Source organism: Hippopotamus amphibius, chromosome 1 (assembly GCF_030028045.1).
Source record: "Hippopotamus amphibius kiboko isolate mHipAmp2 chromosome 1, mHipAmp2.hap2, whole genome shotgun sequence".
NCBI lineage: Eukaryota > Metazoa > Chordata > Mammalia > Artiodactyla > Hippopotamidae > Hippopotamus > Hippopotamus amphibius.
In genome coordinates this window covers 97586605-97598083 of record NC_080186.1, presented here as the reverse complement: position 1 = coordinate 97598083, position 11479 = coordinate 97586605, and the positions used below count along the sequence as shown (strand labels likewise).

Here is an 11479-nt window from a genome sequence, read left to right as displayed (position 1 = left end):
AACTTCCGGTCGAATTTTTTTTTTTCTCGCGATAAGAAGCGCAGCACTCAGAGAGCCCGTCGCAGGAGGGTGCTCGCCAGAAAGCGGACTGGAATCGTAGAAGCAGTTCTCGCGAGATGTAGAGAGGCTGTAGCCGGTCCAGAGGGGCGGTGGCGCAGAGACAGACCACGTGGGGGCTAGCGGAGCTGAATCTCCGGCGGGCGTCTGGTTTGGGTCTAGGTTGGAAGTGGAATCGTGGAGATGCGGAAGGAAACCCCGCCCCCCCTAGTGCCCCCGGCAGCCCGGGAATGGAACCTGCCCCCTAATGCGCCCGCCTGTATGGAGCGGCAGTTGGAGGCTGTACGGTACCGGTCGGGTAAGCCTAGGTCCCGGGCCTGGGAGCTCCGTCAGCCCACCCCCGAGTGCCAGTTCCCGGGACGAAACCTTCTAACCTGTCCCCCTGGCCCCCCTCCATCCCCCCTGCTCCCCCCGCATGCCATCCTGTCCCCTGCCTCGCGTCGCTGAGCGCAGTTCCCCAGCCATGACCCGCTTTCCTGGGCTCCAATCCAGACCCGGCCAGCGGGCTTCTGGTTGGTCACCAGGGAGACGACCTCTTCCACTTCTCACGCGCTGACAGCTTGTACCTCCCTTAGATGGGGCGCTCCTGCTCGGGGCTTCTAGCCTGAGTGGCCGCTGCTGGGCTGGCTCCCTCTGGCTTTTCAAGGACCCTTGTGCCGCCCCCAACGAAGGTTTCTGCTCCGCTGGAGTCCAGACGGAGGCCGGAGTGGCTGACCTCACTTGGATAGGGGACAGAGGTATCCTAGTGGCTTCCGATTCAGGTGAGTCACTTTTCTTCAACCTTACAGGTGGAATGGAGGTTAGGGGTATAGGTCGGGCAGGGCTCAATTTTTAATATCTCATACTCAGTAGGAGAGCTTGGCAGAGCTTGAGTGTGTTGGCCCCTAAGGAGAATAACTGTGTAGATAGGAAATAACCTTTCCCAAGATTCTAAATTGTTTGGTGAAAATTTCTAGCAAAATCCATAACAAAATTGAGAAATGAATTGGAAGTATTTTTATTCTCTGTATCCACCCAACCCAGACCAAAGATAATCTTGATCTTAAAGATGATGCTGAAGCCAGTCTGTTCCCTTTACATTTCTTCCCATTTTCTTCTTGTGTCTTCATTCTGCTTTTTTTGTTTTGAATGTCAAACTCAGCAATGGAAACTTTGCCATTAAAAAAAAAAAGTCAGAATGTGGATGTTGATAGGCATTGCATGGAAGGATAAACATGGGACATTAAAGATTGAGCCTCTCTGGCAGTTGAGCTTGAACACTACATATTCAAGACAGCTATTTGGGGATTTTCTGTTCTTAATCACTGTTCAGCATATTTTTATGTTATTCAACATATTTTTTATGATTCTAAGACATTTATTCAAATTACTTATTAGTGTCCAAACAATTGGGAATATTTAACCATACTGGACTGTGTGCTGCTCAGATCATTGTGGAGATTTCATCCTTGTCTCCTGAAAACTTAGAATCCTAGAAGTGAACTGCTGTCTTGGGGTAATCCAAGCCTGTTTCCGTCACCCTCCTCCCCACCCCCAACAGGTGCTGTTGAATTGTGGGAGCTGGATGAGAATGAGACACTCATTGTCAGCAAGTTCTGCAAGTATGAGCACGATGACATCGTGTCTACAGTCAGTGTCCTGAGCTCTGGCACACAAGCTGTCAGCGGTAGCAAAGACTTCTGGTGGGTCCCTGCTGTCATCACTCCTGTCTCTGGGCCTCCTTTGGGTGTCTTTAGCCTCATTAAGTAATGTTTTGGGCTCATTATAAGAACCCAGTAACTAATTATTGACATGCCTGTGAGGTTTTCTTAAGGATTTTGCAGTCCATTGTAAAAGTAGACCCTACCAGAAGTCCAGTAGGCAAAGACATAGGATGTTCTTATTTGAACACGTTTTTATGTAGGTAGTGTAGGTTAGATTAAGTCTCTGTTTCCTTTTGCTTCTTAGCATCAAGGTTTGGGACCTTGCTCAGCAGATGGTTCTGAATTCATACCGAGGTGAGTGCAAGTTTTCCTTTTCAGTCCTGGCTTTGGCTGTTTAGTTTTTATTCTCCCCTTTGTGCTCTTTGAACTTTGCTTTGATGTTAGTAACATCAGTACTTTGCTCTCCTGCCTGATAGTTTTCTTTCAAAACTATGGTCAGTCCCCAGTGTCAATTCTAGCCCCTTTCATAATTTCCCAATTGTTTTTTTTTCTTTTTATTCACGGCCTCACCCCCTTCTTGGTCACCTGAGGCTCAAACTCCCAGTCCTCTTGCACCCCTCTTTTTTCCCACTATCAGTTGGTCCCCAAGTTCTTTGGAGTCTTTTTCCATTTGGTCGGTGACCTTCCTTTCCATTTCTTATGCTCCCAGTTACTTTCAGGCTTTATCTCACACAGATGGTGGGACTCATCTCATCTCTCTATCTGTAATCTTGGGTCTTTCACTGGTTTCTTGTGGCTTGCAGATTAAAATCCCATGTTCATGTCACGACATCAAGCCTTTTTACTGTCATTCCTCCTTCAAGCATACCATGCTATCTAAACCCAATGACAGTAGATCTCTGGTATTCTCCAAGTATAAACCTTGATACTTGTAAATCTTAAACTTTTGGATTTTCACCTCCATAAAATCTCATTTTTTTTGGTGAGAACCATACTTTCTATTAATGTTCCTTTTCCTGCTCACTTTCATTAACAGCACTAGTTGACTTTATTTTGGGAGCCATTCTTCATGAAGATACCAACTCTTAATGAAGATATGTGTAGAACACGAATGTGTGTGTGGCTAAGAGATGTAGATATGGGTGGTCACTGGTTCCCTCAGTGACAAAGTGCTTTTCTCTGCTGGTTCTAACTTCAAAGTGCGTGATTCAGATAAGTGCAAAGCAAAATCACAAGCTCATATATCTCCTGGAGCTCCAGGGTCATTTGCAGATAGTTAGACAATAATGTTAAAATGGCAGTGCTCAGAGTCTCCTATACTTGCTTTTTGTTTCCTAGACCTACGATGTGTTTTTCTGGTTAATGCTAAATAACTCTTTTTCAGCACTTGCCCCTTTCAGCCTTTTTCATTAGTTGTTTGTGTTTATTTTTATTCCCCCGACTAATTCCAGTTTCCTTGAGGGCAGAGGGACCATGTATTTTTTTCATCGTTTGTACTCTCCCATGGTGTTTGTCCCAAAGCTTTGCTTTTTTCAAGTGAGCAATACATTCCTTTTCATAGTGTGGACTTTCCGTGGATTCTGTGGAAGATAGTTTGAGCCCTCACTTCTGTCTCAGGGCAGAGCCACATTCAGACTATCTCAGAAAGTCTGATTAAATCACTTTGGAGCAGGTGGTTTCCACAGCCTGTAACTAACATTTAGCAGGGAGCTTTAACATTTTTAGCACATAGCCCTAAAAGAATTTTGAAAAACTCTGTACCCTCTTACACACTTTAAAATTAGTATCTAATTTAAATTTAACTAGTTGCAAAGAAGGTTATACCTGGCCATGTCATTTATTGTACACTTTTATAAAATATGTTCCTCAGAATTTTGGATTTGCAGATTAAGCTCATTTAACTTATGTAAAACATCTATGAAATAACCTAACTGCCAAAAACCATCTGCACTTTAACCAGTTGGCCAACTGAGACTTAACTTTGGGTCAGAAAAAATCTGACCTCATTTTTAAATTCAGATAAACTTGTGAGATGTCTTTATGACAACCACCTGTCATATTTTTCAAAATTCTCATTGTTAAATAGAAGAGATCAGCCACAGAAGCACACTTGTGTTTGCGATGTGGCTGAGAAAGGCCAGTCTCCACAGAATTTTACCCAGGTGCTCATTCTTTTGTGGTTTGGCTCTTAGGAAAAGCCCCTTTTGCTTTCTACCTTAGGTTTTTATACTCCTGAGCGTCCCGCCATGGTAAGGTTTGGAGTGGGTGAGAGGTGTGTGTCTCTTCTCCAGTCGGGGGAAGGGTGACTGTGAGAGTTAGAGGTCAGCAGTGCTGGCACGTTAGAGGCAGCCTCTCAGTTCAATATGGAAGGAGAACATTGGAGAAATTCCCATAAAACTGTCAGTGTCCAGAACTCGCTCAGAAGTCTTTGTATGCTACCTGGAGGCGCTTGTGCTACTGCTATTCTAGGATGTCTTTACTGTAAATTCCTCTCTTGTTCTTACTCAGCCTTTAATTTATCTTCAGTGATTCATTTTTCCCCAAGCCTTTTGACGTTTTATAATGGTATCAGCATTGCCTCTTAGGTTTTGTCTAATCCCAAATCTCACAGAATCTGTTAATTTTCGTCATGAGACTAGGCCTATTTCTCACACCCTCCCTCCTCCCCCTTGATAGTATCTGGGCTGCTTGATAGTAAGGCCTACGTCTTCTCTGTCATATTTCTTGTTTTCTCTCCTCTCCAGCTCACTCTGGGCAGGTCACCTGTGTTGCTGCCTCTCCCCACAAGGATTCTGTGTTTCTTTCATGCGGTGAGGTGAGATACAATCTTTTTCCCTCCCCACCTTCTAACCACACTCAGACCCTTTAGACCTGCGTCTAGTGTGGAGGGCTTCTGGCCAGCCACTGCTTCTTTGGATGGTGATTTTTCTGTTCCTTCTTCTAGGACAATAGAATTTTACTGTGGGATACCCGCTGTCCCAAGCCAGCATCACAGATGGGTGAGTCCGGGAGCCAGCAGTGGGAGAGTGATACTGGGAACCCACCTGGAAGAGGCTTTCCTTGGCCAGAGTCAGAGGCGAAGCTGCCAGATGCCCAGTCACTGACAGAAAGGACACAATCGCTTTCTTTCCCACTGAGACTCATTTTGTGCAGTGGGTCCCAAGAGGAAGGGCTGGTCCCTGAGGGATGAGGGGTGATTTACTTTACATTTCCTGGATGGGTGAATAAAGGGGCCAGAGTTGTTACCTTCATGCTTTATGTTGAAACTTACCTGTGACTCATGTCTGGAAAGGGCATGAGGCTGATGGGTAGATGTAGGTTGTGAGGGTCAAGAATGAGGACAGTGTTTCTTTGTTTTCTCATGGTAGTCCAGACTTCTGGGGTTGCTTGTCCTGGCGATAGAGGGGTTTATAGAAGACTGTCCAAGCCCCAGACTAATGGCCGAGTGTTGGGTCAAACAAATACTAAGTAGTTTTGTAGGTCAGGAGTCTGGCACAGGTCTCACAAGGCTAAAAATCGAGGTGTTGGCAGGGCTGGGTTCCTTTCCAGAAGGTTTCAGGAGGAATCTACTTGGAGCTCATTGAAGCTGGAGGCAGAATTCAGTTCCTAATGGCAGTAGGACTGAGGGCCCCATTTTCTCAACGGCTATCAGTGGAGGACTGTTGCCAGCTACTAAAGGCTGCCTGTATTCCTTAGCTCACAGCCCTCTTCCTCTGTTTTCAAAGCCAGCAATGTTGGATCAAGTCCCTCTACACTGACTCTCTCTCTCCTGCCTTTTCTTCCATCATTCTCTCTCTCTGACCAAAAATAAACTCAAAATGGATTAAAGACCTACATGTAAGGCCAGACACTATAAAACTCCTAGAGGAAAACATAGGCAGAACACTCTATGACATCCATCAAAGCAAGATCCTTTTTGACCCACCTCCTAGAATCATGGAAATAAAATCAAGAATAAACAAATGGGACCTCATGAAACTTAAAAGCTTTTGCACAGCGAAAGAAACCATAAACAAGACTAGAAGGCAGCCCTCAGAATGGGAAAAAATAGTTGCCAACGAAACAACGGACAAAGAATTGACCTCCAAAATATACAAGCAGCTCATGCAGCTTAATACCAAAAAAGCAAATAATCCAATTCACAAATGGGCGGAAAGACCTAAATAGACATTTCTCCAAAGAAGACATACAGATGGCCAACAAACACATGAAAAGATGCTCAACATCACTCATCATCAGAGAAATGCAAGTCAAAGCCACAGTGAGGCATCACCTCACACCGGTCAGAATGGCCATCATCACAAAATCTAGGAACAAGAAATGCTAGAGAGGGTGTGGAGAAAAGGGAACTCTCCTGCACTGTTGGTGGGAATGTAAGCTGGTACAGCCACTATGGAAAATAGTTTGGAGGTTCCTTCAAAAACTACAAATAGAACTACCATATGATCCAGTAATCCCACTACTGGGCATATACTCAGAGAAAACCATAATCCCAAAAGAAACATGTACCATAATGTTTATTGCAGCACTATTTACAATAGCCAGGACATGGAGGCAACCTAAATGCCCATCAACAAATGAATGGATAAAGAAGATGTGGCATATATATACAATGGAATATTACTCAGCTATAAAAAGGGATGAGATGGAGCTATATGTAATGAGGTGGCTAGAGCTAGAGTCTGTCATACAGAGTGAAGTAAGACAGAAAGAGAAAGACAAATATTGTATGCTAATTCACATATACGGAATCTAAAAATGGTACTGATGAACTTAGTGACAAGACAAGAACAAGGACACAGATGCAGAGAATGGACTGGAGAACTCGAGGTTTGAGGGGGCAGGGGGTGTAGGGGAAGCTGGGAGGAAGTGAGAGAGTAGCATAGACTTATATATACTACCAACTGTAAAACAGATAGCCGGGGGGGTGGGCGGGGGGGAAGAATGAGGACAGGACTGCTTTAGCAGGGCTTGGGAAACTGAATATAGGTGCTCCTGGGATTTAGAGTTTCTTCACCTGAGAGGCTTCTTTTCAGACCTGGTCTTGTTCCAGACATCTCTTTTCCCCTTGGCAGGCTGCAGTGCCTCTGGCTACCTTCCTGCCTCCCTGGCTTGGCATCCGCAGCAGAGTGAAGTCTTTGTCTTTGGTAAGGCAGCATGTCGAACTCTGTTGACTCTGGGAGCGGGAGGATGAGCGAGAGCTGACTCCATAATTCAAGGCTCTAGCAGCTCAGTCTCATCAGCACACTTGGGCACCAGGTGATACTGATGGAGGGGGTGGGAAGGTGGGATGATCCAAAAGTGGTTTTAGTTTAGCTTTGGAGGACATGATGACTTTTGTCTTAGTAGATTTGACTCCTGATTGTTTGCTGTGGCTGTTGTATTCTGGGCATTGCTAGGAGTCAGTGGGCTACATAGCAAGTGAATTGCTACATAGGGAATCCTGTTGTATAGCAGGGATAGTTGTGTTAACGTGGTGATGCGGCTGTGTATATGGTGACCAGTTTGTGGTTAACATAACAACGATGTCATCCATTAATTTAATTTTCACAGCCCCCAAATGACTAATTATTCCTGCTTTACTGATGCTCAGAGTGGTTAACCTGTTCAAGATTGAGGACCTAGCATTCAGTTCCAGATCTGGCTGAGTCTAAAAACCCATGCTCTTAACCTCTGTGACATACTCCCTCTTTCCTTCAGGTGATGAGAATGGAACCATCTCCCTTGTGGACACCAAGAGTGCAAGCTGTGCCCTCAGCTCAGCTGTGCACTCCCAGTGTGTCACTGGGCTTGTGTTTTCCCCACACAGGTACTGTCCTTTGTCGTCAAGGGCCTGGTGGGTATGAATGGGAACAGTGAGGGGGGGATGCTTGTGTTGGCATAGCATTAGCTGATTGGGTAGTTCCTTAAAGCGGGCACTATTATAGCTGAGGTTTTAGAATGGGAAAGATCTCTTAAGACTCTAGTCTGCTTTTTTGGGGGGGTTGTATGGTCTCTGATTGCAAATGGCTAAAATATGATCTTGTTCCTGCCCAACACCCAGAATGATTAATATTTGGGCTTCTAGGGCTGTGTGGTTGGAAAGCCTGTGTTTCTGGATCATTGCTGAGGGACCAGGTGGGATGGTTAGTTTGTCAGGATGGCTGTCAATCCTGGCTTTCCTCCATTTCCTTTTGGAACTTATACCATAGATTTGAGTGGTAGCCAGACCTTAACCCAAAGTGGGGATCAGGCCATCTTTTCTGATTTTTTAGAGTGTGGTTTGAGGGCTGCCTGGTCAAGTTTTGTCTTTTTTTTATTATTATTTTTTTTTTGGCACACGGGCTTAGTTGCTCCGCGGCACGTGGGATCTTCCTAGAGCAGGGATCGAACTCATGTCCTCCGCATTGGCAGGCAGACTCCCAACCACTGCACCACCTAGGAAGCCCAGGTTTTGTCTTGAGACCTATGGGTATTATGTTTCCTAACCCTCTCCTTTTCTCCTAGTACTCCCTTCCTGGCCTCGGTCAGTGAAGACTGCTCACTTGCTGTGCTGGACTCAGGCCTTTCCGAGGTGTAAGTGTGACATGTAACCCTGGGATCAGGAATCAGGAAGGGGAGCAACAGGTGGCTGGGTCCTTTTTCTCTTTGGAAAAGTGGGTTGTCTCTTTCAAGGAGACTTGGTGTTGGAAGCAGGCTGACTGTTGGCTGTCTCCCTGTTACGGGGGCTCACAGCCAGCTCTGTCCCTGGTAGAGGAGGAATGGTGGTGGGTGGGATTTCTGAGCCTGGCATTCCAGCTGTCTCCCTGAAAGCGACAGTCTACCCTTTTCACACAAAGAACCACATGTAGGAAATGCAACTTGCTATAGGGTGAAAGGCACCAGACAGAAAATCTGATTGTACTTCTTTCTTTGCCATGAGATGCTATCTGATACTGGCTCATATCACCACCCTTGCTCTAGCTATCATTTCTTCTATGAAAATAGAGCACTGGATTGGATGATGAAGTCTTCTGTGGGTAACTAGGCCATATATATGGTGCCCTGGGTGTGTTGGGTCTCTTCTTTCCATTTCTCCTTTTTCTTCTTGTTTTTTATTGTGCCCACACTTTCCTTTGTTCTCTTGTAGGTTTAGAAGCCGAGCCCACAGAGACTTTGTGAGAGATGCTACTTGGTCCCCGCTCAATCACTCCCTTCTAACCACAGTGGGCTGGGACCATCAAGTCATCCACCACATCGTGCCCACAGAACCTCTCCCAGAGCCTGGACCTAAGAGTGTTGCCGAGTAGATTGGATTTCAGACAAAAAGCAAATCCCCCATGAGTATCCACTCCCTTTGTCCCTGCCCTCTCAGTTTGTGAGACAGCACAGGAGCCTTTTACAGCATGTTGGTATGCCGGATCTGTGCAGTTAATAGGCATTGTCTCACAGCCTGGGGTAGGCTGGATGCTGGGGTCCTGTAGTCAGGGAAGAAAAACTTCCTTGAACGTGGATATGTGTGTGTCTGAGTGTGTGTGTAGATACATAGTTTTTGTTGATGGGGGGAATAAAATGTCCATCCCACATCTTTCCCAAGGCCTAGTCCCCATCTCCATCCCCAGCCCCCAAAGTTAATGATAGGTTTTTATGCTTCCCATGTAGCTTTGCATGAGGAATTGGCCATGTCTGGATGAGGTGTGGAATGTGGGCATCCCTGGATTTTTGGAAGCAGCTCACAGAGATAGGAGCAACTGTATTTTTTTATAGAGCTTAATTCACCTTTATCATGGGCTGTGCTGCCATTCGTATCCAGCCCAGCTCACCTTGGAGGAAGAGCCAGGACCTTCACCACAGTTTTGCACATCCCCTTGTTATTAAACTGGGCCAGAAGTCCAGTTTCTGGCTGAATAAGAAGTTTGGCTGGTACCTGTGTAATGCCCCCACCCCACCCCCATGGAGTTGTGTGTGTGAGAGTTGAGTGTATTTCTGTCATAGATGCCATAGAAGAGTTTTAGGATGGAGAGCTTAAGGGCATTTCAGTTAAAAACTGACACAAATGTGCATAGGAATGTCTGCCACTTTCCCACCTGAAAACAGCCTGGGGCCTGACCTTTTTTGCCTCTGGGTCCATACCTCTGAATATAGGAAGCCTGAATGCTATTTTGGGGGACTCTGAAGATTTTAGATACAGCATCAGAGAAAGAATCGGAAGTACTGGTCAGTGAAATAAAAATTTGGTTCATTGTTGGCTTGTCTTTTGAAGCGTGTGCGTCATGTGCAGTTAGACGTGCCGCTTATGTTGAGTCATCAGGGTATCTATCTAATAGCCCATTCCTTTTTTGTGTGCTTCCCCATCCCCCCGGAATAGTTAGTTGGAACTTAAGGTAAATATTTGGTTACTCGGTTGGTGGCTACTGCCACTTAGAAGTTATGGATAAATTGTTGATTGCATTGAAACTAAATTAAATCAGTTACGTACTTTTGTGCTTTGCAAGTTTTGTTTAGCTAAAATCTCATGAAACTGGTGCAGTTTCATGGGCAAAACATTTGTAAGTAAAGATTCTGTGTTTCACCCTTGCTGAGCATGAGCTCTGTTCTCACAATTACCCTGGAGTAAAAACATGGGAATTTGTTGTCAGTGATCTACCTGTCGGGTTTGGGGGAGGTGGGAATGAAGCCTTCACTGTTCTTAAGTGTAACTCCTTAGGAGGTAATACGGTGTGTTGGTAGAAACACTTAAGTTCTTCCCAGAGGCAAAAAGCTTAAAATTTGTGATCACTTAGAGAAAGTAAGGTAGGGTAAGGTGGGTAGGAATTAAATTTGCATAGGCCTGTTCCTCATGTACATAAGAACGGTAGAGAGAAAACTCAGTGAAAGACGTAAAGAATCCAAGGAAGTGAATGTAATGTGTCAAGGCGGTTAAAGTGATATCAAGGAGAAAAACCTAGAGTTTGAAGAACCACGTTACTTAATGTAAAAAATATTATTTAGATTCAGATAGATCTGTGCTAATGCAAGTAATTCCATCTATGATCGTCACCAAGATGTTTGCAAACATAAAGTCACAGCAGGAATGACCATTGCAGTTTTGATTGAATGTATCTGTTACTGTGAGAAAGATGAGTCAAGATAGAATGTGACCTCGCAATAATCAGAAATGTAGTATCACATGTAGGGTTATTCAGTAGTCCTTGACTTGAGAGTAGTTTTAGTAGAGTGAGCACAGATTTGTTGATAGGTGGAAATGGGCTTGTTTTATTTTCTTTGTTTAAAACCATGCAAGCATGTAGTTTGCGTTTAATTTCACAGTTTCACATGTCTGAACACTGGGAATAAATGTTTTCCTCTATCTTCATTGTTCTTACTCCGAAGTCCACTAACCTGACCTACAATATTCCACTGCTGATTCCTGGTGGCTCAGAACAGCAAGCACTTAGGTTGGCTCAGGTACTGTTCCAGGTAACTCCAGACATCGGGCTGGTTCTCCAGGATCTGGTCGTTAATTACCAGCTATACAGGCATTACCTGCTGATTCACAGTTGCATTAAGACAGCAAAATCACCCAAGCTCTGACTGCTCTGGGCTCCCAGCCATGTTTCCTCTGGACGACGTGATTGAGCAGGAGATTGGGTGGGTGGGTGTGGGAGGGTCCCTGTAGTTTATTTTTTAACCACTCAGTTACAGACGGCTCCAAAACTTTCTTGCCACATCTAGACTTGAGAGTAAACGGCTCTGATTTGTAAAATGCAGATCTTGTTGCATGTGGACAGCATGAGCAACGTGCTTTCATATTCTTTGTACTTCCATAGTTGCTTAACTAT

General features: G+C 45.0%; 1 protein-coding gene across 2 annotated transcripts; it reads left to right on the top strand.

Annotated features, from left to right (window-relative positions):
- Positions 1–41: 41 nt before the first annotated feature.
- LOC130856423 (methylosome protein 50) lies at positions 42–10235 on the top strand. Of its 2 annotated transcripts, XM_057740797.1 has the most exons (11): positions 42–355; positions 633–818; positions 1598–1739; positions 2005–2054; positions 4445–4515; positions 4645–4699; positions 6776–6847; positions 7401–7509; positions 8187–8255; positions 8809–8884; positions 8940–10235. In XM_057740797.1, the coding sequence occupies exons 1-11, from the start codon at positions 241–243 to the stop codon at positions 9000–9002; spliced, it is 1008 nt and encodes a 335-aa protein (XP_057596780.1). In that variant the 5' UTR covers positions 42–240; the 3' UTR covers positions 9003–10235. The 2 variants fall into 2 exon arrangements, with proteins under 2 accessions (XP_057596780.1, XP_057596686.1); XM_057740703.1 differs by having other exon boundaries at positions 43–355; positions 8809–10235.
- The last annotated feature ends 1244 nt before the right edge of the window (positions 10236–11479 follow it).

What these genes read in the sequence shown, in the direction of transcription:
- LOC130856423 (XM_057740703.1), top strand. Translation starts at nt 241, where the DNA reads ATGCGGAAGGAAACCCCGCCCCCCCTAGTGCCCCCGGCAGCCCGGGAA. An exon ending in AGCGGTAGCAAAGACTTCTG is followed by an intron (nt 1,740 to 2,004) that starts GTGGGTCCCTGC and finishes TTTGCTTCTTAG; the next exon opens with CATCAAGGTTTGGGACCTTG. An exon ending in TGTTTCTTTCATGCGGTGAG is followed by an intron (nt 4,516 to 4,644) that starts GTGAGATACAAT and finishes TCCTTCTTCTAG; the next exon opens with GACAATAGAATTTTACTGTG.